The 23,983-nt window shown below is 37.7% G+C and overlaps 1 protein-coding gene across 2 annotated transcripts; it reads right to left on the bottom strand.

Annotated features, from left to right (window-relative positions):
• Positions 1-20: 20 nt before the first annotated feature.
• Positions 21-23,983, bottom strand: gmip (GEM interacting protein). Of its 2 annotated transcripts, XM_084423215.1 has the most exons (21): positions 23,732-23,983; positions 21,672-21,765; positions 21,214-21,307; positions 21,009-21,072; positions 17,450-17,575; positions 16,035-16,099; positions 13,347-13,454; positions 13,162-13,242; positions 12,915-13,076; positions 11,169-11,306; positions 10,136-10,326; positions 9,031-9,137; positions 8,877-8,939; positions 8,705-8,794; positions 8,473-8,633; positions 7,388-7,564; positions 6,679-6,816; positions 5,848-6,050; positions 5,440-5,767; positions 1,972-2,074; positions 21-1,714 (listed from the first exon to the last, which is right to left on the bottom strand). In XM_084423215.1, exons 1-21 carry the CDS (start codon positions 23,778-23,780, stop codon positions 1,143-1,145), a joined length of 3,114 nt encoding a protein of 1,037 aa, XP_084279341.1. In that variant the 5' UTR covers positions 23,781-23,983; the 3' UTR covers positions 21-1,142. The 2 variants fall into 2 exon arrangements, with proteins under 2 accessions (XP_084279341.1, XP_084279342.1); XM_084423216.1 differs by lacking the exon at positions 1,972-2,074 and having other exon boundaries at positions 779-1,714.

The raw sequence follows: 23,983 nt of genomic DNA, 5'->3' as shown, positions 1-23,983 counted from the left end.
TAGAAGTGACCTATTGTATCTGGCAACGAGTATCTCGCCGTTTCTCCTTCAGAGAAATAATTTATTGTCTGAATGACAGCTGTTTTAAATAAAAAGATTGGTAAATTCCATACATCATAGCCTATAGGCAACAACTATAATAATCTCAGATTTTGTGTAGCGTAAAGAACAATAGCCTTCAGATGAAAGACGTATTTTTATATTGGTCCAATTAAAGTTACCAACAAATGGGTGTTCAAGTTGTGAGTGAACTTGTCATTCGTACGGTTGAAAACGGATGAAAGCCAACAGGCTAATTATCAAAAGTGTAATTTGTTCTCGTAGTCGGTATATGCCTAAATTAAATTAAATAATCGTGTAGCCATACGTATACATTCCGAGAGTGTTTTTAACACAAAAATCAATGACAGAAGCATGAATTTGTAAAATAGCTCAAGGGCTACAGTATGGAAATGCTTAGTACAGGCCTATTGACAAAACAATGGCTAGTATGGAAGTCATTTTTGAGGTAATTAATATGCCCCAATTATACCTAGAGCATGTCATCAAATGCAATGCAGGTCCACACGCGTCGTGTCTGCCATCTAGTGGCGCCAGCGTTACATAATAATATGTATAGGCTAAAGTAAACTCAAGTAATCTGACTTGACAATTAGCATGATAAGCTGTAAGGCCCTGATGTGGTCTAAATAATAATTCTCCTCACTGATGATAATAATAAAACGTTCTTCTAATGAACACAAAAGAAGATATTTTGAAGAATGTCAGTAAATGCATTGTCGAATGTCGGTTTTAAAGAATCTGAAAAAGCAAACCAAAAAAACAAGCCAGTTTGTTGTTGTTGTTTCCATACTATATTGCATGTTCATCCCAAAGGAGTCATGTTTCAGCATCATACATCTATACAAGACAGGCTGTCTATGAATAACAAATAAACACAGGTAAATCTGTGCCAAATTTCCAGTGAGAGTGGAAACTACCATCTGTACTGTGATTTAACTACACCGTACGTCATACGCCACAAAGCAGGGAAACTAAAAATGTACAGCGCGTAGCCTAATAAAATACTGTGGGCTTTACAGCACAAAATGGGATTTATCCCGGTGAATTTAAGGAACCCCATCAGTCTGCCTCAGTCAGTGTCAAACAAAATGGAGCTGCTCGGCCTTCCCTGAATCACTGCGTTTTAGCCTCAGTCCGGACAGGACCTTCTGTGCTGTTCTCTCCTCCGTCGGACGCCTCCTCAAGGATCGGATCAGGCGCTCTCTCCCCCCCAGGGTGTTGTTCGATTGGTTGGTATTTCGTTTGGCCATTTGGCCCACATGTTCTTTGAATGAAGAAGCTACTGCTTTAACCCCCTCATCCGATACTGTCCTTGTCACCCCTGTGTGAGGTGCAGTCTGACTCCCAGGGGTGCTATTCTGTGGGCCAGGGGTCTCGTGTAATCGAGAGTGAGTTGTTATGGGGGTCTCGGGCTCAGGAGAGGAGCTGCGGCTGCTGTCTGCACTTCCTGGCACAAGTCCTTCCCCGCTCCCAGAATTGTCCTCGTCCCGCGACTGAGAGTCTGCTTTGCTTAATTGTGCTCCTGTCGAACCCTGTCTGTTGTACTTGACCGGCTGCCTGCTGAAGTGACCCCTCGACTGAGTTTGTAGTTGACTTTCTGCAGCCTGCTCCAGATGCCCCTGAGGAGACGCTGTCGGCCTCATAGCCAGGACTGGAAGATGCACAGAACAAAATCACACGTTTATTCACAACAATATAATTGATTTTTTTAATTTTGTATTCATCAAAATGCTTTAAAAATGTATTTCCATGTCATTTAGACTAACAAAAAAATCACTTGTTTGCTTATGACAACAGGAAGAAAACAGGAAGAAAAAGGGATCGGCAATGCCACAGAAACACAGAGCAAAAAGTTTGCGCAAGCAGCCAGCTGGTATTGAATTTGAATGTCTTTTAAAGCCCGCCTACCTGCTCTTTCATTGGCTTCTGGGCTCAGCTGGTCCATTGCTTCATTGGATGATGACTTGTCAGAAATATAACCCTCGCTTGAGTCTCTCTTGATAGTGCGATTCTGTTAAAATGATAGAAATTCTGAATATAAGTTGACTAATGGATCATTTAGATGTTTAAATTACTGTCATATTGTAGTATTATATTGTAGATAAAGTGTCAGTGACACATTTAAAAGATTTATAATGTAAACTGGTTACACAGGTATCGTTTAAAAGTTTGGGTCAGTGAGATTTAAATTTATTTTATTAATTAACAGTTTTATTAGGAAACAATGCATTAAATTGAAAAAAGATTAGGCTATATTTCCCCGAAAATCTCAAGCAGCACAACTGTTTTCAAAATTGATGATAATGTTTCTTGAACAGCAAATCATATTAGAATGATTTCTGAAGGATCATGTGACTGAAGACTGGATTAATGATGCTGAAAATCCAGCTTTGCATCACAGAAATAAATTACATTTAAATATATATTCACATTTAAAACAGTTATTTTAAATTGTAATAATATTATACTGTTTTTACTGTATTTTGATCAAATAAATGCAGCCTTGGTGAGCTTAAGAGACATGATGTTTTCATGAAAAACATGAAAAAAATTTACAGACCCCAAACTTATATATGATTTATTATAATATTATATATATCTGCCAGTTAGTGCTAGCAATATTAAATGTGTTAGTCCAGCGCTATTTGTGAGAAGCCTACTAAAACAGTCTAAACCTGTGGAAAACTTGCTAATCAATAAGTTAAACTGTTCTAATTAGAGGAGACTCGGCTAATAGCTAATACCATCCTCCAGGCTTTTCTGTAGTTGCTGAGGAGCCTCGGCACTGACTAAAAGCACCTTGCGACAGAGGTAAGACTCTGACATAAGCACAAGCACACAGGCAAGCAGAAGTAATCTTCACAGAGTAAGCGTTTAATCCCTCCAGGCCTTTCCACGGGCACGGCGGGACAATTCAGGCCCGAGCAGAGCAATAGCGGCTCAAGCAGATCAAGATGAACTCTTTCGCCCGCACGAGCACGTCCACCTGAGGTGAGCTTTTAGCATCATCATGACAACAGTCGGACTGTGTTTATTTGACTTAGCTACACAGTGTCCTAACCAGATGCGACGCCGCAACACACAGCTATTTTTTAAGAGTTTTTGTTATAACCAGCCGCGACGGCGATACGCAATGAACGATAGAAACGGTTTCTATTTCTGCGACGTTACGGCTGGAACCACAACATAGGAACTATGACTGATAATGTGCTTTATTTAATCTTAAAAGCGCCTAATGTGCGTTTGAATATCATTTTGCGTGATTTTTATAGCAATACCCCAGCAAGCAATTTTGCATTTAAAAGACGTCTAATAGCCGTCCAAACACAGCCCTGACGTCTCGGCTAAAACAAGGCAGAATTTGGGCTGTCAGTCAGGGTTCAATTATAATTTCATCTTTGTGGGGGTCTCTTTAAAAAAAGAAGAAAAAAGAAGGCCTAAGCTATGAGCAGGCAAGCTGTTAGCTTAGCCTACTAATGTAAATAAATAAAAATGTTTAATAAAAAAAAAAAAGCATTGCTAACACAATTTAAATGAAATAGTACATTTGGTTAATTTGTCATTTAATGAAGTCTAATAGATGTTGTTAGTCCGACAATTGCAAGTGTGTATTTAAATGGTACAGTGGCAGAACTTTTGCCAAGCGTGTCAGAGGTTCTGGGTTCTAATCCGCAATAGTATATATATATTTTTTTTTATTTATCAAAACCGATTATGTTTATCAGTGGTTGTATATCAGGCAAGGACACGTTTGTGTGCATTTTGTTTTGTAATTTCACTGGAACGAATATAGAGAGTCTCCACTACGGATTGAAGCTCGCGAGTGAAGACTGTGTGCGAGCCACAAGACAACACAGTATCCACGCCACTGATCGCAGCGGCAACGAGCACTTTGATCACTTGATTTAAAAAACAACACATTTCAGCGCTAGATCGCCTCTCAAACGAACTAAATGAATGCTCTGCTAGTTAACTGAAGATGTTTTATTTATTTGTATTGGTATATTAGTGCCGTGAGATGTTTCAAAAGTGCTGGGGACAATATCGACCTTAGCAAAAAGTGGTGGGGACATGTCCCACCTGCAAATTACGCCTATGTTAAAATAACACTTGGCTGATGGGTTATGCTACTTCTAGGTCTTTGAGTTGGGAAAAGTCAGTAAAAGTCCTGGCAGAAAGCGAAGCATAAGGATGTAGTGTGATGACGATCTGACATCCTGCGAGATCCATGTGTTTGGCATCTTGTCCTATCTTTTAAGTCATGCTACAGTAGTCTGAAGGAAAAAGTGCTTTATTTGTAATTTAAAATAATGGTGCTGATGATTTTTAGAGACCCCCACAGGTGTATGATTTTACTGCTTTCATGGGAGCTCATCCTCTCTCTATGGGAGCTCAGCTCCCACTGGCTCCCACGTAATTCGAACCATGCTGTCAGTGAATATGTGACCGGTTTCAGTCACTCGGTATGTATTTTTAATGATTTTTAAATGGTTTCATATTATCAATTTGGTTGCAAGTTAAAGTCACCATGAAATCAAAATGGGCAATTCCATATTGCAGTATTTATTGTAAATGATTTATCAGTGCACATATATATATTTTTTAGTTCATGTGCTCTCCTATCTTTAATCAAAATAACTTCTTCTCCCTCTTGCAGCCCATCTCTTCTCTTCTCTGATGATGCGTTTACTGGCGTGAGGGCGGTTGCAACCTGTCACTCACATGAGATCCACCAATAGCAAACCACAACCATCCAATCAATTCACCACGGACAAAATAAAGTCGCGCCCTACATTTTTCTTGTTCAAGAAACCGTTTCACTTGAATAGAACACCACAACACTTGGTGCGTTCAAGTCCTCCTGGGAAGATTGTGTTTACGACATCAGGTGTGTTCAAGTCACTTTCATCAGCGCAAGATGGCGGTGTACCTTCTCTTAATTAACTACACAGAAACATTGTACCAATTCTAGAAAATGAAGAACAAAGATTGCACATAAGGTAAGATTAGCTTTTTTAGGTTTTTATTTAATTTTTGAAAATTTACCGTCAACTAGAGACGTTGATTCCACCATGAATTACGTTCAACTAGTAAATAATGCACAATTTATCACAACTTCCATTGCATGCCGATTTTAAGTGCACTTGCTGAGAGAGAGAGAGAGAGAGAGAGAGAGAGAGAGAGAGAGAGAGAGAAAAAACGCACCCACACGCTCTTCTGATTGGCTGTGATATTTGATTGATTTTGACGCATCCGGTAGCCGTGTCTAGCATCGACAAACAAACTGCGTCTCGCAACGCAACGCAACACATCTGGTTAGGGCACGGTGTTAGCGTGGAGCTACTTATTGTATGAAGTCATGATGTTATTGCCTACCTCCAGTGAGCGTGGACGTTCTCTGGACGCGGCTCCAGGGTCCTGTGAGGAACTGCTGGCAGGAGAGATGGGACATGAAGCTCTTGGTGGGGTGTCTGGGAGGGGTGCCGTGGGAGGCGGTGGCGGAGGGGTGCTGGATCTTGTTGGGGAACCGAATACTTGGTCATAGTGTGAGATCATGAACTCCACAAGAAGAGCCTGATAGCTGGTTTCCAGGAGAGCGATCATCGACACATCCCCTGACACCAGGGGCCGCAGGAGCGTGGGGCCAAACACGATGCCCAGGTTTCCTGGAGACATTTTGTTGTCTTCATATTGTTCTGCCACTCTGAAGAGAAGAAAGTGATGTATTAGTAGCGAACTATGTCATTTAGATGAGCTTTAATGTAATTTCAGACAGTATGGTACCTGTTCAAGTGGGCAGTTATGTGCTGCACTGTTTTGTAGTTACACAGAGGCAATCGACTAGTAAGCTCTCGGAGTTTGACCACAATACTCTCCACAATCCCAGCAGTCTCGGCAACATGATCCTTTTCACTAAGCCTCTGAATCTCCTTACCCACGTTGATAAAGTCGGTGTAAAGGTCAAAGGTGAGTAACGGCTCTGGAAGCTGTGAAAGAGGAAGAACGGGGTGTTGAGGGGATTAATCCCAAAATATGTTTCAAGGAATGAGAAGATTACTGTAAATAGAGTGTAACAGTTGGGTACTGGTAGTAAAAATCCCATTCGAATTAATTTTAAACAATAACTTATAAACCATTAAAGAAAACTGGGGAAAAACTACATTACCCATGATTCTGCAGAAAATTATCAAATAATCAGAGAATCAGCAATTTGCTTATTTTGCAATAAATGTAAAACATACTGTTGTCAACATACAAAATATAAATCTTTAGATCAATAGTTTTGAATTCGTAACATTTGCAATGTTTCATGGGATTGTAGTTTCACAGTATTGTAATTTTGTCTTTTTAAATACATCTTTTTTGCTTCAAATCAAAGTTTGTAATGTCGTGAATTCACCTTGTAGCTGGTAGGTTTTGTTCATGGCTTATAACTCTATAACAAAGACTTAAAAAAAAAAAACCCTATGGGAGAAATGAATGGGGAAAAATACGTCCGGAAACAAGGCTACTGAAAAATTGGGCGAGCTCTGTTGTGCTCCATTTAAGACTAGATATTTGTTTTACTTGAACTCACGTTAAAAATGTGAACTTTACTCAAGAATCCTTTTTTACCTCTTTGAAGAAGTGCTTGAGTACGGAGGTGATGTCATGCGGTGAGAGGTCACTAAGGTCAACTTGGTCTTTCTGGATTTCAAAGGCCTGACATAACTTCAGAATGCGAGGTTTGGATCCACTGATTCTGTACACTCCCTTTATACAGAGACAAGAACAAGAGAGGGAACACAACTAGATTATTTTATCTTCTGAACAAAATATGATTGTTTGCTTGTCCATAAATGTCTACCATGATGCCGGCCGACAACTTGCCCCAATCATTCGAGGTTTCATTCAAGTCTGTGGTAAATCTTTACCCGGAATACACTACACAACTTTTACCCAGATTTAAATTTTTTACAGTCCGTCAGTCTGCAGATTTGGGATTTTCCATCCAGTCAGAGGATACCAAACATGTTTGATATTTTGAGCCGATTTTAAAACATATATTATTTTCATTTGTCACATGTCTCCTAGCAACGAGGCACATGTTTCTGTTTTATGAGTTCAGAACCTCTGTAACCATTTCCAAAGTCGGCAAGTCTAGTGTTTTAAAATCTTTTCGGATTTTAAAAGCTGCGTAATGTATTCCAGCCTTAAAACTTAAAAGTTGCCTTAGCAAGCATTAAAAATACAGATCGGTGTAGGAGTGAGTCAACTAGTCAAATTTCTTGTCTGTCTCTTTTAAGACATTTTCACAAGATCAGTGTTTTTGCTTTATTCCTACCTGGACTCCGAGAGCCCTGCTCTCAATCTCTTCAGTGCAACGCAAGACAACGAAGGGCACATAGTCTTGGCTCTCTCTGGGCAGCAGGGAGATCTCCATCCCAAAGATGAAGCCCCTCCTGTGCTCACACTCCAGCTGGCAAACCTCCAGGCACTTCCTGTGGACTGCAAGGCCACACTGGCAAGAGAGGAGCAACAGTCAGTCTGCCATATTCATTCTTTTACTAACCAGTCATTTAAAGGGATAGTTCACCTAAAAATGAAAATTCGGTCATTAATTACTCACCCTCATGTCGTTCCAACCCCGTAAGACCTTCGTTCATCTTCGGAACACAAATGAAGATCGTTTTGATGACACACGAGAGGTTAGGCCATAGGCAGCAACGTCATTGTCTTTACTACCTTTCTGGGCCTTGAAAGTTGCAATGTTAAAATAGTCCATGTGACTACAGTGGTTCAATCGTGTGACGTACAACACAGAAGCGCTGCGCAGTTATACTACGTGAAAAAACTCTAGGCCCAGAGAGAAGAAAATGAATAGTGGAATAAAGTCGTCATTTTTTTTGCGCACAAAAAGTATTTTCGTCGCTTCATAACATTAAGACTGAACCACTGTAGTCACATGGACTATTTTAACGATGTCTTTACTACCTTTCTGGACCTTGAAAGTTGCAATGACGTTGCTGCCTATGACTGGTTCAGAAACCTCTCAGTTTCATCAAAAATATCTTAATTTGTGTTCCGATGATGAACGAAGGTCGAAGGTTGAGTGAGGTGAGTAATTAATGATATCATTTTTTATTAAATATCCCTTTAACTGTCACTTTCATCACACTACTTACAGCACACTTCTTTATAGGATCAGTTCACCAGGAGTTAATTGCTTTACTTAAGTGAACAATAAAGCACAATTCTATTCATTTTTCTTATTCATAGAGAAATAGATTTTTTTGTGGTAACAAACCACAAACCACAACCAATTCCCCATAAGCAAAATCAAGACCCGCCCTTCATTTTTTCTTGTTCGAGTAGCGGTTTCACTCGGATGCACTAACTAAAAGCCATGGGCCCTTATCTGACACTCACCTCCTCACACTCAATCCCGTTGACCAGGATGTAGTTGTCACATTGCTTACACTTGACCATCTTGCTCTTCATTTTTCTCAGTCTGTGGGTCAAAGCGGCACGTGATGCAGTTCGCAGTTTACACGTCATTCCGTTGCTATCAGATAAACCCTCTTCGCTCTCTGCACACAGATGAAAAAAATGTCAACAACTGCAGTGTCTGCCATTGAAATGCAGAAAGTGTCAAATATACCTGCTTCTTGCAGAGAGTCTTTCTCATCAAGATCATCTGAAGACATGGTTCCTGTGGAGGAGGCCTTGGGCAGCTTACGGCTCCCATGAGCTTCGGAGAGGAGAGATATTAGTCACTTATTTACAACATCTAGATAGGACAGTAATAAAATGTTGCAAGAGATTTTTTCTACCTGGACTGGACAGCGATTCAAGACTTCCTCCTGTGCTGTCTCGGTCACTGTGACCAGGCCGTCCTGTACATCAATAAATCACATGACAATTTTCAGTTGCACTTCAGCTGGACGGGTTAAATTCAAGAAAGTTTATGACGGAAATCAGACGTACGTCCATCTACTAAACTGCTGCTGTGCTTCAGATCATCTGGTAGCGCATATGAATCTTGTAGGTAACTTGTAGCAGTGCTTTGTTTACGTCGACCTGTTGGTGGGGATCTGTGAAGATAGGGTATACAGAAATTCAACTCAAATGATGCGGTTGCTAGTTTAGTTGTTCACACACGTAAATGAGCTTTAGTTGACTGCAGGAGCATTGAGACAGAAATGCTTGAGCTATTACAGGCAATTCAGTTCTGTTCACAATAAACATCAGTGGGATTTAGCAACTGATTCATACCTTTATAAAAAGTGAAGCTGATCTCTGTTACAATTAAAAATAAAACAGCTTTGCAAAGATATGCAAAGAATTTACGCTTTAATTATTTTTGGTACAGTATATTGATTTAAATCTTGCCTTCAATTATTTAAAACCATTCAAAAGTTTGGGGTCAGTATGTTTTTAAAATAAGTCTTTAAAGCTGCATTTATTTGATCAAAAACTGTGAAAATGGTCATATTGTTAAATATTATTACCATTTAAAATAACTATTTTAATATATTTTAAAATGTAATTTATTCCTGTGATCAAAGCTGTATTTTCAGCATCATTACTCCAGTCTTCAGTCACATGAGCCTTCAGAAATCATTGTAATATAAGGCTTGTTCGACTTGAACCGGCGCTGCACAGACCGATCGGTTTATGACATCAAAGTACCGCGAGAGCAATTCAAAAGCATAAGGAGCCGTCTACTTTCTATTCGCTCTCGCGGTACTTTGATGTCATTCACCGATCGGTCTGTGCAGCGCCGGTTCAAGTCGAACAAGCATAATATCTGATTTTCTGCTCAAGAATTTCTGATTATTATCAATGCTGAAGACAGTCGAGCTGCTTCATATTTTTGTGGAAACTGATGTATCAGGATTTTTTTTTGGTGAATAGAAAATTCCAAATATTAATCTAAAATAGAACTCTTTCATAACATTATAAATGTCTTACTGCCACTTTTTATTAGTTTAATGCATCCTTGCTGAATAAAATGATTCATTTTGTTAAAAAAATAAATCTTCCTGACATCCTGACCTGCAAGTGACAAGTTATTCTTGTGTGCCCTCACCTCCTGCTTTGGGGGATGAACTCCTGGAATGTGAAGTTCTGGAGAGGATAGTCGGGCATGTTCTTTCCCAGGATGTACTGCAGGTAGGGTTCACCCGGCTCAAAGGGCCTGCAGGTCAGCTCCAGGTTCTGGTAGCCCAGAGGAACCATCTCAGTCTGCTGCCGCTGGTAAAAGAACATGTTCACCGTTGCCTGACAGGAATAAGACAGAGACTTTGATCGAGAAGCCATGGATGAATATACAAATATAAGTGTAAACTAGATACGCTGAACATCTGATGACTAGTGCTAGCCGACGCAAAAGTCATCGCTATGCAATTGCTAGGGTGTTTTGTGGATGCTAGTGAATTCTGAGTGGTTACTTGTATGCCCACTCTCTATACTATACTCTGCTTCTTATTGCATTTTTGTTTTTTGATGATTGATAGATTCTCACTGGATATAGCAGATCTTCCCTTCACTCTAAGTAAAGTATGGCCCTGTTTACACCTGGTGTTAAGATGTGTTTTGGTTGATCGGATCACACATGGACCATCAAACACTTCCAGAGGTAGTCGAAAACGCATTCGACTGGATTGCTTTCGTAGTGTAAACGCTCATGTGGGATGGGAGATGGGAGTTCAACTTTGTCGGCTGAAGACCCGAGATTGATTTAAAGACAAAAAACATACCAAGCACAATGTTCTCTCACCATTCCTGATTTCTAACACACACTTACAGTGTTCGGCTGGTCTTGCAGCTGTCAGAACATAAACGAAACCTGTTGCTCTCCGTTTGTTTTTACGTTGTCTCTGGTCGTGTTCATATGTAAATTGCACGAGATTATTTCATCTATTAGTTTAAAAGATCTGAAACCTCAGGACAGAAGTGGTCAAAGTGGACAAAAGAGACAGATTAAAACACCAGTTGTAAACAGGAATGTGTCTCCCTCGTCTACTTGCGATCTGATCGACCTAAAGTTTCTCGTTCATGTGTAAATATTTACTTTCCGCCTTTTCGCCTCCCAAACTGTCTCTAAAGGCTGGTGAACCCACCTCTTTCAGCACAGTGTCTCCTTGACAGATGAGCTTGCGGATGTGGACGATGATTTTGCGCTTCACACCCTCCAGCTCTCTTTGATGGTTGTTTGCTTCACACACACACTGCTTGTACATCATCTCAGTCTCTGTAACCTACACGGTAGCAAAGCACAGTGATAATAAATATCTTCCAGTAGAGATAATTAACATGACACATATTTACACTTTTGGTTATCTGCACTATTAAAACAAGAAATACTCCTTTATAATCTCACTGAAGTGTTTAGGGTACATTTTATGTGCATTGTTGATAATAGTATTTTTCAGAACTAACAGCATATTATAATCTCACACAATTTTTTGTGCACCCTCTGTAGTAGTTTGCTTGAAATTGTCTAAATATCCCTCAAATTACAGGTGTCAATTTTTAAAGCGAGTCGGTCTCAAGTTCAATATATTAAATAAAAAATGTGTAAAGTCAACATTATCTATATCAAATGTATTTCCTAAATCTAAATGCTGTAGAAAATGTAGTTTAAAGTTTAATTTCCTTTAAAGGGTTAGTTCACCCAAAAATGAAAATTCTGTCAGTAATTACTCACCCTCATGTTGTTCCAACCCCGTAAGACTTTCGTTCATCTTCAGAACAAAAATTAAGATATTTTTGATTAAATCTGAGTGCTGGATCACTCCTCCATAGGCTTCTAAGACATTATAACTTGCTGGCCCAGAAAATGCATTAAAGACATCGTTAATATAGTCCAAGTGACTCCAGTGGCTCAATCTTAAGTTTATAAAGCGACGAGAATACTTTTTGTGCGCAAAAAAAAAAAAAAAAAACGACTTTATTCCACTATTCATTTCCTTCTCTCTGGGCCTCGAGTTAGTTCACGTAGTGTAACTGCGTAGCGCTTCTGTGTTATACGTCACACGCATCACACACATGACCAGCGTCGGCCAATAGTGAGCCTACGTGTGACGTATAACACAGATGCGCTGCGCAGTTATACTACGTGAAAAAACTCGAGGCCCAGAGAGAAGGAAATGAATAGTGGAATAAAGTCGTTATTTTGTTTTTTTTTTGCGCACAAAAAGTATTCTCGTCGCTTTATAAACTTAAGATTGAGCCACTGTAGTCACTTGGACTATATTAACGATGTCTTTTAATGCATTTTCTAGGCCAGCAAGTTATAATGTCTTATGGAGGAGTGAGCCAGCTCTCAGATTTAATCAAAAATATCTTAACTTGTGTTCCGAAGATGAACGAAAGTCTTACGGGGTTGGAACAATATGAGGGTGAGTAATTACTGACAGAATTTTCATTTTTGGGTGAACTAACTCTTTAAATGAAGTTAAAATTATTTTTCTTAAAAAACGTGTACATTATTTAATAATTAAATTATAATAAATTTTTTAGGTCTTCAAAGGTTCTTTCAACTATGTTACTATCCGAACAACCCCCTGCAACTTAAATATCACATGGATATCTGCAAAAAAAAATTTCTTCAAATTCTTTTCTAACAATCACTGTTCATAAGGCAGAATAGACAAAATAACCTTTTGACAAATTCACCAGGGAAAACATACTTTCCCTTTTAATGTCAAGACTGTTTTTAATGATTAAACTTGGTGACTAGCAGATTTGTTAAACTGATGAAACGTGTAAACTAAACACAATAGTAATGTTATTGCGAAAGCGTATTGTTTTTGTCCATTTTTGTTCATGTTAAACTACAGAATGAGCCATATACTCGGGATGACCTTAGCTTGGGCGTCATCTCTGGACTTCCTCCTCTTGTCCAGGGTCTTGTAACCCCCGGTCTCCTCTTCAGCTTTGGCCGTCATGGCTTTGGCCTTCTCCAGATCCTCACAGCGCTGCTGGTATTGCTGTCGAGCCCTCTTCAGCGCTGACACAGCATCATTCTGATCATCAAAACATATGTCACATTACTGGACTGATAAATTAATGAATACACATACGATATCAACCTCAGCACTAATAACTGACCATCCTCTTCTGTTCTTTTGACCACTGCTCTTTGAATTCCCGTCGCCACTTGTCGATTTCGTTCTTCTTGGCCGAGAGAGCCTTTGGGATAGATAGATAGATAGTTGAACCCCACACGTCACATGTTATATGTTTCAGATTTCTTGTGTTTGTCATAAACATTGATCAGATGGATGTTTGTGCACCTGGTAGCAGCGCTGTTGAATGAGTTCAGCAGTGTGTTTGGCTGAGGTGCTGCTTTTGAGATCATGTTCCAGGGCCTGGGTGTAGATATACTGCAGAGGCATCATGTCCTGTGGAAAGTGTCCAACCAGATTTAAGAGCATTAAAGTGGGCTGACAGTAAACAACATGTTCCTTATGCAACCGAATAGTTGCATCAGGGTGTTTGGTAACTTCTGGATTAGTCCCAGGGACTGCTCTTTTATTCAGTTTTTCCTTTTTTTTATATATGAAAGCCACATTAAGCACTTTACCTTGACTTCATTATTTATTTTTGGAACCTTTATGTATAGATTTTGTAAAACCTTAGCTTAGATTTCAGTATAAATTTTTTTAGATGTACAAAACGATATATATATAGTAACTGCTTAAGTTACGGTTATACACTATTTATTCATATAAGTTAAGGTAAAGGGGCTATATGTAAGAATTTTCATGTATTAATCGCATTTTATTGCCAACAGCTTGTAACGAAAATGATAAAGCAAGACTGTCCCAGACTTCCTAGGTTGTCTGTGAAAGCCTGTAGAATGATTTTTATGTGAAGGAGGAATCGGGACGTTTTTGCCGGGAAAATCAAAAGGATGTGATGTTTATGCGCGCGAGCGTACAATGTGCAGGAGAATGTCATAAGAGAGCCATTTTGTACTGTAACGTCAATGTGCCATGCAAAGAAAAGGGATATATTCAACTATAGTCAGATATAGAATATGGTCTCAATATATACTTTATCAAACCGTCATAACAGTGAGGGCCCTATTTTAATGATCTAAGTGCATGGTCTAAAGCGCAGGGCGCAAGTTCACTAGGGCGTGTCCGAATCCACTTTTGCTATAGTTTAACCACGGGGAAAATTATCGGCGCGCCCGACCCATGGTCTAAAAGGGTTGTCCCTATTCTCATAATGAGTAATGGGTGTGTTTGGGGATTTACGTGCGTTAAACCAATCAGAGTTTCATCTCCCATTCCCTTTAATGTCAGTTGCGCTCGCGCCACTGCAGATTCACTATTTACGTGACGGAATTTGATAGTGGAAAGACCGAATGCGTCTCTAGAGCGCAAACGGCACTGCTCGTGCGCGAGGTAAAAGTGCGCAAGCAGAACATCTATGGGACAAGCCGGATTCCACCATATCTTTATGTACACAATAATAATCTTTTACATTGTAATCCTTTTATTTAAAATATTTGACATGTTTGTGTGCTGCTGTGCGTCCTTCTGTGTTTAATAAGAAGAGTGTGCGCGTTGTGGACCCGCCTATAGGCGCACATTACCAACGCGCTCTTAAAAAAAAAAAAAAAAAAATTATATACACATTGCGCCATTGATTTTAGACCAGGTTTCAGTTGGTCAATGACACAGTCTATTTCTGTTGCCTCAAAATAGCAACGCGCCAACAATGCGCCAGAACACACCTCGTTTTCAGACCAGCACATGGGCGCACAAATGGGCGCAAATGCATTTGCTATTTAAACAACCCTTTATTGGTTGGACATGAAAATGATAACTGCGTCAGACTGAAACTAGCAAAAAACACTTGCATTGCGCTTGGCGCTGCATTGCCACGGGTGTAAGAAAGGGCCCTCAGTCATTTTTAAGCTGCATGCTTTCTTAACAGCTTTGTTAATTTTGTTATTAAGAGGAAAGCACATATTTACATATTCATCTAAATGTCACTCTCAGCAGCGTGTACTGCGTCGGGATGCTTGTTAACCATAGACTTGTATCTCTGCAAAATGTAAAAATTTTTTTTTTTTTTACTTTTAAACGAAGAGGAATGATAAAGAACTTCACTGTGAGTTTATCGGGGTCTTGAATCACGTTCACGTGTGAAATATGTGCACAAGTTCGAGCCATGGTTAGAGCACAAGCAATAGCCTAAGTTGCTGGCTGCAGTTCACTTAACGGCCATAGGTGTCACTAATAACGAGAGTTTCTGAATTAGTTATGTTAATTATTTATTTTGCTACTTTTATGTATAGATTTTGTATTAAGCTTAGCTTATCTTATATTAGACTTCCCAAATTATAGCATAAAAATCCATCCAGCTGTTATTTTATCAAATTATGCAAAACTGTCATATATTATTTAATTGTGTGTATTTAAAACGCTATGAAATTAACCGTAGCAAGACAAATAAGTCAGCCATTTTATTCCCAAACGTTTTAAAATTTAATTTCTACCAGCATTATTTCCATCACAGAATGCTAGGATGTTATTCAATGTTCATGATTTTCATGAAAAAAATAAATAAAAAATGCTACTGAATTCTCAAGCAATGAATGTTACATTCGGCAGGATAATTTAACCACATAAAAAAAAAAAAAAAAAAAAGTAAATGTAAATGTAAATATAAAATTACATTATGAAAAGACTGAATATTGTCAATAGTGAAATTAATAAACCAATTAGATTTTGAAAAATGTTTTTAAAGAGTTTTATAGAAGTCCACATGACCAAAAGTGCCAATAGCTGTATAAACACTCTCATTACATGTTACATGCACACACACACACACACACACACACACACACACACACACACACACACACACACACACACACACACACACACACACACACACACACACACGCACACACACACACACACACACACACACACACACACGCACACACACAAACACACTTTTACCTGTTGAGCAACACATGACTTGGCTGCATCTGCCGCTCTAATAATACTCTTTGCAAACTCTTGCTCTGCAAACAAACAATCATTTATGATTTTCATAATCATATATTGCTCAGAATCACAATGGTGTCTATTACGCCAAATTCTGAATATTTGCTGACATTGACATACTTGTAGATGAAAGAGGTTAGTAAGCAAAACACCAGATGGAAAATACGATTGATAGAAATAGTTTGCATCTGTATTGATGGACACACAACAAAGTGCTTCAAAATATCAATAGTACAACAGTGAGCGGATATTAGGTGACATAACTTTATCGGGCCATAACCCATTAGCATTACAGCTCAATGGAAAATAGGATATTCATCATCACCAATTCCAGGAATACAATACCGGTACTGTATGCTTCCCACTTCTGTTAATTCATTATAGGCTATTGATGTCTGGCATTGCCTGTTATATATTCTGTCTCTTTTTGCTCTAACCATTTATCATACATACCTCTTCATGACTGTGTTTCTTAACACACTTAAGTACACTTTTAAAGAGTATATTTTGCCAAATTAAAAGCTTTACTTGCTAATAAAAGTTTTAAATGCTAATATTCTTTTGTTGTGCACATAATTTGATATGGTAAATTTCTACTTCATTGCAAATGAGTAATAACAAATAGCCTATATTTAAATACGTGACATACACATTTAAATAGAAATAACATTAAAGTATATCTTAGTTTACCATAAATGCATACATGCTTGTCAGTACATTCGGCAGGATAATTTAACCACATAAAAAAAAGAAAAAAAAAAGTAAATGTAAATGTAAATATAAAATTACATTATGAAAATGTATTTAAATCCAACTTCAGTGGGTGAAAAAAACACTCTAGGAGAAGTTGATCTAATTGCATTTCATATAAATACTAGAATACATTTTCATTTAATTGTAAAAACATGCAAATGATTGTCCAAAAACATTACATTAAGTTTGCACTTAAGTATATTGTTTTAAAGCATATTATTTCTGTTATAAGTACTCTTTTTAGAAGTATATGCTGAAGTGTATTTCTTTTCCACAAAGGGTAACCTATCAGTAACCTTCCACTAGAGGGCGCTGTGCGAGATGATGACGTGTTAAAGGTTACTTCATCCTATTACAGGTGTTGTTCAACACAAGTCATTTTCTATCAGAGATCCAATTTTAGATTCTCATGCTATTTCCTGGAAGAGGTCCCTCGGCTTCTCTTCCAGGCAGAAACGATCTATAATTACTAGCAAACAAATCCAGCCTAAACATAATATGTCAGCACATTAAAAAACATGAGTCTAAATGCTAGTTTTCTATATTTATCTGACAGTTGGATGTGTGTTCCTCTATGTGACTCTGTAATCAAAGACTAAATTTAAAGCACTCACCCAGGCTGATTCTTTTGTCCATCCAGGTCAGCAGGTCTTTGGCATAACGGCACCACATTTTGGCGTACTGAAGGGCGAGCTCCACGCCACCCTCGCAGCGACACAGGGTCAGGTCGGCATCCTGGGCTGAGGCGGAAGACATCAGCATCAACGGTTCGTGTGCATGCCTTACTCTATGTAAATTAAACCCCGCTCGGGACTAACAGAGGCTTGTCCTCAACCAGCTTTAACGATTCTGTTGGCTGTCACTCATTACTCAGAGGATAAATCTCCCGTATCTTCAAAGGATGTAAAGGCAAAGCTTTGGGAAATGCTGAGTTGCAGTACATGCCCATCATAACACAGACACAAAAAAAGCAACTTAATTGTTAAAAACAATGTTGAAAGACATTATTCTCTAAAAGTCTAATAAAGGTGTCGGAAACGAGCACAGAATCATAACATCTATGTCGAAAAGTCGAATCCCTGTGACCCTCCAGCACAATATTCCGGATTGGTAATTCAATATCCATGCAAAATGCTTGTATAGGGAGCTCCTGGGCTCGTTCAGTATTGTCCAAAAGGCTTTGGGACTCAGCAGTGAGTGTGTGTGAGGATTTCCGAGACTGTTCACCCTCCCTCTGTCTGCTGCTGTCTCCTCCCTGTGCATTAAATGCTAAAAATCTGATCTGATCAAAACATCAGAACTAAAAACCTGAATCTGTTGGAGTGCCACTATCCCACTTCCATCCTGCCGTACTTCTTGGCTTGTCATTTTAAAGCATATGTGTGTGTGTGTGTGTTCACTTTTGGCACAGAGGGGAGGGGAAATAATCCAGGACAGTAGCAGACTGTATAGTGATGGTCTTTAGATTAGGGTGGGGTTGACTTCCTGATATAAGGATATAGATATCTCATCATTACTTTACAGTCTTTTAAACACACTCTCTCTCATTAAATTAGCTTGACGTTACTGCGACACATATTGTTAACGACTTTCTCAGCACAATTGTACACACAGGTGAATCTCATGGCAAGAACATACCCAGGTCATATTTCACCCCAAAATTAAGAAAGTATATTAAAAGATATATTGTAAAACAAATGTTTCTGTTTTGTGACAATGTAATACAATAAAATTACAGTGATGTGAAAAAAATGTCATTCTCATTACCAAGATGTAGAGGGAAAAAAGTAATACTCATTACTGTGATACTGTGAAAATCGTATTATCACCGTGATGTAAAATCTCATTCTCATTACCGTAATGCGAAAAATATAATTCTCATTTCTATGCAAAAAAATCTCATTCTCATTACCATGATGCTAAAACATATCTCATTCTCATTACTGTGATATAGAGAAAAAATAGAATTTTCATTACTGTGATGTAGAGAAAAATTTTATTCTCATTACCATAATGCAAAAAATCTCATTCTCTTTACCATGATGCTATAACATATTGCATTCTCATTACAGTGATATAGAGAAAAAATATAATTCTCATTACCGTGATGCAAAAAAATATAATTCTCATTACCATGATGCAAAAAAATATAATTCTCATTACCGTGATGCGAAAAATATAATTCTCACTACCGTGATGCAAAAAAATATAATTCTCATTACCATGATGCAAAAAAATATAATTCTCATTACCGTGATGCAAAATAATATATCATTCTCATTACAGTGATATAGAGAAAAAATATAATTCTCATTACCGTGATGCGAAAAATATAATTCTCATTACCATGATGCAAAAAAATATATAATTCTCAATACAGTGATATAGAGAAAAAATATCATTCTCATTACCGTGATGCGAAAAATATAATTCTCATTACCATGATGCAAAAAAATATAATTCTCATTACCATGATGCACAAAAAATGTAATTCTCATTACCGTGATGCAAAATAATATATCATTCTCATTACAGTGATATAGAGAAAAAATATAATTCTCATTACAGTGATATAGAGAAAAAATATAATTCTCACTACCGTGATGCAAAAAAATATAATTCTCATTACCATGATGCAAAAAATATAATTCTCATTACCATGATGCACAAAAAATGTAATTCTCATTACCGTGATGCAAAATAATATATCATTCTCATTACAGTGATATAGAGAAAAAATATAATTCTCATTACCGTGATGCGAAAAATATAATTCTCATTACCATGATGCAAAAAAATATATAATTCTCATTACAGTGATATAGAGAAAAAATTTAATTCTCATTACCGTGATGCGAAAAATATAATTCTCATTACCATGATGCAAAAAAATATAATTCTCATTACCATGATGCACAAAAAATGTAGTTCTCATTACCGTGATGCGAAATAATCATGATACATTAGCCTATATGTTGAGTCAATTATTACTACTGTTATTTAACATAGTAGTATTTGGCATTCATTTCACTTATTTTGATTAAAAAAAGAAACATTGAAAATTTGATTTTTTTGCATTGTGGTCATGAGTATTTCAAAATATAATTTCTTTTACTTTTCATACTACTGTCTTTTGAAATTGGAGTGAAATATGATTTTGATTATCCCACCCAAACTGGTGAATCTAAAATGAATACATATGATTTAATATGCTATTTAATAGGATACAAAACATTAAACTCAGTTTTCTCCAGGTAATTCTTGAAATGTCTCTGCTTAGTCAGTCCATTTGGCTGATCAGATTGCTCACAGTGGGGGGTAGAGAACTAGGCTGAGACTGCACAGGAATAAATTGTTGATACTGAAGTCTGTCTCAGGTGTACGTAAAGGAAGATGATGTGTTTTGTGAGTACAAGCCAAGAGATTGCCTTCGATAGGTCACCATGTGGATGTTTTATTTAAACTTTGAGTGTTAACGTAATCCCTAATCTCAGCTAGCAAACAGCTACATACTCACAGAGCAGGCAGGTTTTACTAAGTTAGCACCCATGGAAAGGTGACATCACTATATATATATATATAAATTCAGTATTGCTATTACCTAGTCAAAATATATCTCATCTCATCTTCGGTTACTCATCCCTTCTTTATAATTTATATTTTATACCTATTTTTTTTTTTCCGAATCCAACTTTATATAAAGATTACAGTTCTAATGCTAACATTCTTTCAAACCTATGTAGTTCTTGGAGAGATGGATCATTGGGAAAAACAGAGAGCAGCTGTCTGCCGATTTAATCTGCTCTCTAACCCCCGTCCGGTGCTAATCTTGTTAGCAAGGGGCCATTAGTCCATGTGGCTAATTACACGTAAACAGTTGCAGGTTAAAGAAGAGAGATTTAGTGGCGTGACACGATGCCTCCGAGTCTGATCAGTCACTCTTGCTTTGCTTTGCTCCTCTCACAGATATCTCAAATGATGGACAGAAGACCATATGTCTTCTCTAGGGTTCAATACGAATATGGCTGGATGTAAGATATTCATTCTAATAATTATGTGAGCAGCACAAACAATGTGCCTATCACAAATCTCATTAGTCCTCCACCCTTGTTAGTCTTCCTCCAAATGTCCAACAAACAAACACTCATACACAAAGATGTTAAAAAGATTTACCAGATACGCCTCCGTCCTTTTCCTCCTCTTCACGGCAGATCTTCAACGACTCCGCATCTTCACCCTGGAAAACATGCAGCTTTTAATATTCGCTGTAACACGTTCTTGCTTGAGAGAGATTGTTAAACCCAAAAGTATCAAGAGATATGAGTATGAGTATGTGAGGAAAAAGAGTGTGAACAATAATTCATCAATCATGTCTCACTGTAATATCGTCCAGATCGGCGTTCAGTGTGGTTTCTGCCGAGGTGTCTGTTAAAGACAGTGAGTCTGCTTCTTGTAGAAGCTCATCCACAGTCCTGAGAAATCAAATCAGCAGACACAACGATATTAAAAATGAAACATGGCAGTTCTCATGGAGCTAAAGCATTCAAACTGTTTTATATTTCTTAAAAATAAAGGTTCTTTATTGGCATCGATGGTTCCATCAGTAACTTTTAACATCCATGGAATCTTTCAATTGGACTAAAGGTTCTTTATAGTGAAAGATGGTTCTTTAGATAATTAAAAGTCCTTCACACTAAGATTTTTTAAAAAAAATTTTTTAAGAGCAGTTCACTGGAAACCAAAATGTTTTTTCTATGGCACCGCTGTGAAATCCCCTGTTTGGAACCTTTATTTTCAAGACTGGAATTTCACAACAGACTGAGAAGGTCTACGTACGAGCATGTTAATGACAGATCCAAATTGGCATCAAAATCGCGAAATATCTCACTGTAACGCTTGATTTCTGAGTGACGGACTGGGGTACCATCATCTGAAACAGAAGGAAATGCGATGATGCCACGTGTGATTTTTTTCAATGAAAATCTGATTCTAAAAAAAAAGTCTAACACTTTTTTTTAAGGTGACCTACTTACACGTTACATCATGTGCTTACTATTACAATTACAGCAAATTATGCATAATTACAAGTAACTAAACCTAAACCAAACCTTAACTCTATAGTTAAGTACATTCCTCAGTACTTATTTGAGTAAGTAAAATGTAACTACGTCACCTTAAAATAAAGGGTTACACTTTATTTTACAGTGTCCTTGTTACATATGTTACATGTACCATAGTAATAACAGTAAATTATGCATAATTACATGCAACTAACCCTCAAACAAGTCCTAATCCTGCTCTAAACCCTATAGTAAGTACATGTAGTTAATTAATATTACTCAGTACTTAAATATATAATTACACTGAAACAAGAACACCTTAAAATAAAGTGTAACCAAATAAAGTGTATCCAAAAAGGTTTTTAATACAAACATTTGTTCATTGGTTTTGGTATTATTTGTATTATTACTTGCATATATAATGTGTGTAACATGGACAGTGTCAAATAAAACAAGATAAAGCATGACAATACACTTCTTTGTGAAAAAGGGTTTTGATTGTGGTTAAAGTACATGAACATTTGTGTGAAGGCTTGCAGGAACTGGAACCTAAAGCTAGAGTAATGACAATTAATGGCACCGGGAAATGTGCATTTGACATTAAGACAGGAAGTCACACTACTGAAGTTGACACAGATGTTTCGTGACAGAAGCAGTAAAGAGAAAGCAGCAAGAGTAAGCCAGATTCATTTGTACAAAAACATTAAAATAAAATAAAATATTTATAAATCACCATGCACAGATCATTTCTTCTGATATTTGAAAGCACAGGTAAATTACGGCATTGATTCAGATCATTTAAAGTTTAGACATGCTTTTTACTCATGGACTCTCTGAAGCCTTGAATGCACATAATGCTGTGATATGGTTCTAAACTTGCAATGTGCCACTCTTGTACTGCGCTAACAAAGAAAGCATCACCGTCAATCTCTCTTTCTCTCTGTGACATGCACCATTTAGGTCAACCACATCCTGCATAGGTTTTTTTTAACATGCTCTGCTACAGGGACAATAAGGACTTGTTTTTGATGAAGAGATTAGTTCAACTGTATGGATTAAGATTTTTTTTGTTGTTCTTCTCCATTTTGCTTGCTAAAAATCACCCACCGGAAGTCAAAGTCCTCTCAAAGATGGCACTGCGGTTACACTGTCAGTTGGCACGTTATGCTGTTAGTTGTTACATAGAATGTTACATTCTAATTCTGTTACCAATTGCAAAAATGATATTGTTAAATGTCACATGATACTTAATGTGGTAGAAACGAGAAGAACTGCAGCTATTACGAATTGCTTGAAACCAGTGCATGTGACTTCCTCCCACTGAGGTCTTATTTAGGTTGTTTATTTCCACATCCTGGGCTCATTAAAGTTATACATTTTATGTATTTATGAGAACTTCTAAATAAAATAAAAATAAAAAAAGACTGAAAGTAAATTAACAAAAAACTTCCCAAACCACCATGCCAAAAATAAAATCTTGGGTTGATTTTTTCTCTTTCTTTTAACATTTACCTTTTTTTTTATTTATTTTACATGTAGAAAGAAACAAAACGACACCCCAAGATGCAGTAATTTTGTACATTTGTCAAAAAAAAAAAAAAAAAAAAAATGCTGTGTACATGAAAACTTCCTTGAGATGCAACTTTTGCACAAAGGCAAAATGAACAAGACAGGAAGTGCTCTGATCATGCACTGAACATTGCATGCAACACAAACACACAAGCACGCATATCCAAAGAAAGAGAGCAAGATATCGAATTAATCACACATATGCAGCCTAAAGCTGTGGTTGGGTACAACAAAAGCACATTTCCCTCAACGCCTGTTGTAACTCACCCTGGACTTTTGGTTGCCTCAGCTGTGCCGTCTCTGCTGCCTCCTCCATCTAGTCTCTACTGATAAACCAGCAGCTCACAAGAGACGTGTTCGTGTTGTCATCCAGCAGTTAGTCCATCCACCCCTGCCAGAATCATCACCTTTCACAGGCGAACACTAACGCAGGACATGAAGACGGATGGTGTGGTGTTTGATAACTGCCCTCTCTTCTCTCACAGCGCCACTTCTCTTCCTCTAAAGTGGAGGTTGGCC

Source organism: Rutilus rutilus, assembly GCF_951802725.1.
Source record: "Rutilus rutilus genome assembly, chromosome: 1".
Lineage (NCBI taxonomy): Eukaryota > Metazoa > Chordata > Actinopteri > Cypriniformes > Leuciscidae > Rutilus > Rutilus rutilus.
This window is presented reverse-complemented; position numbering and strand designations above follow the sequence as displayed.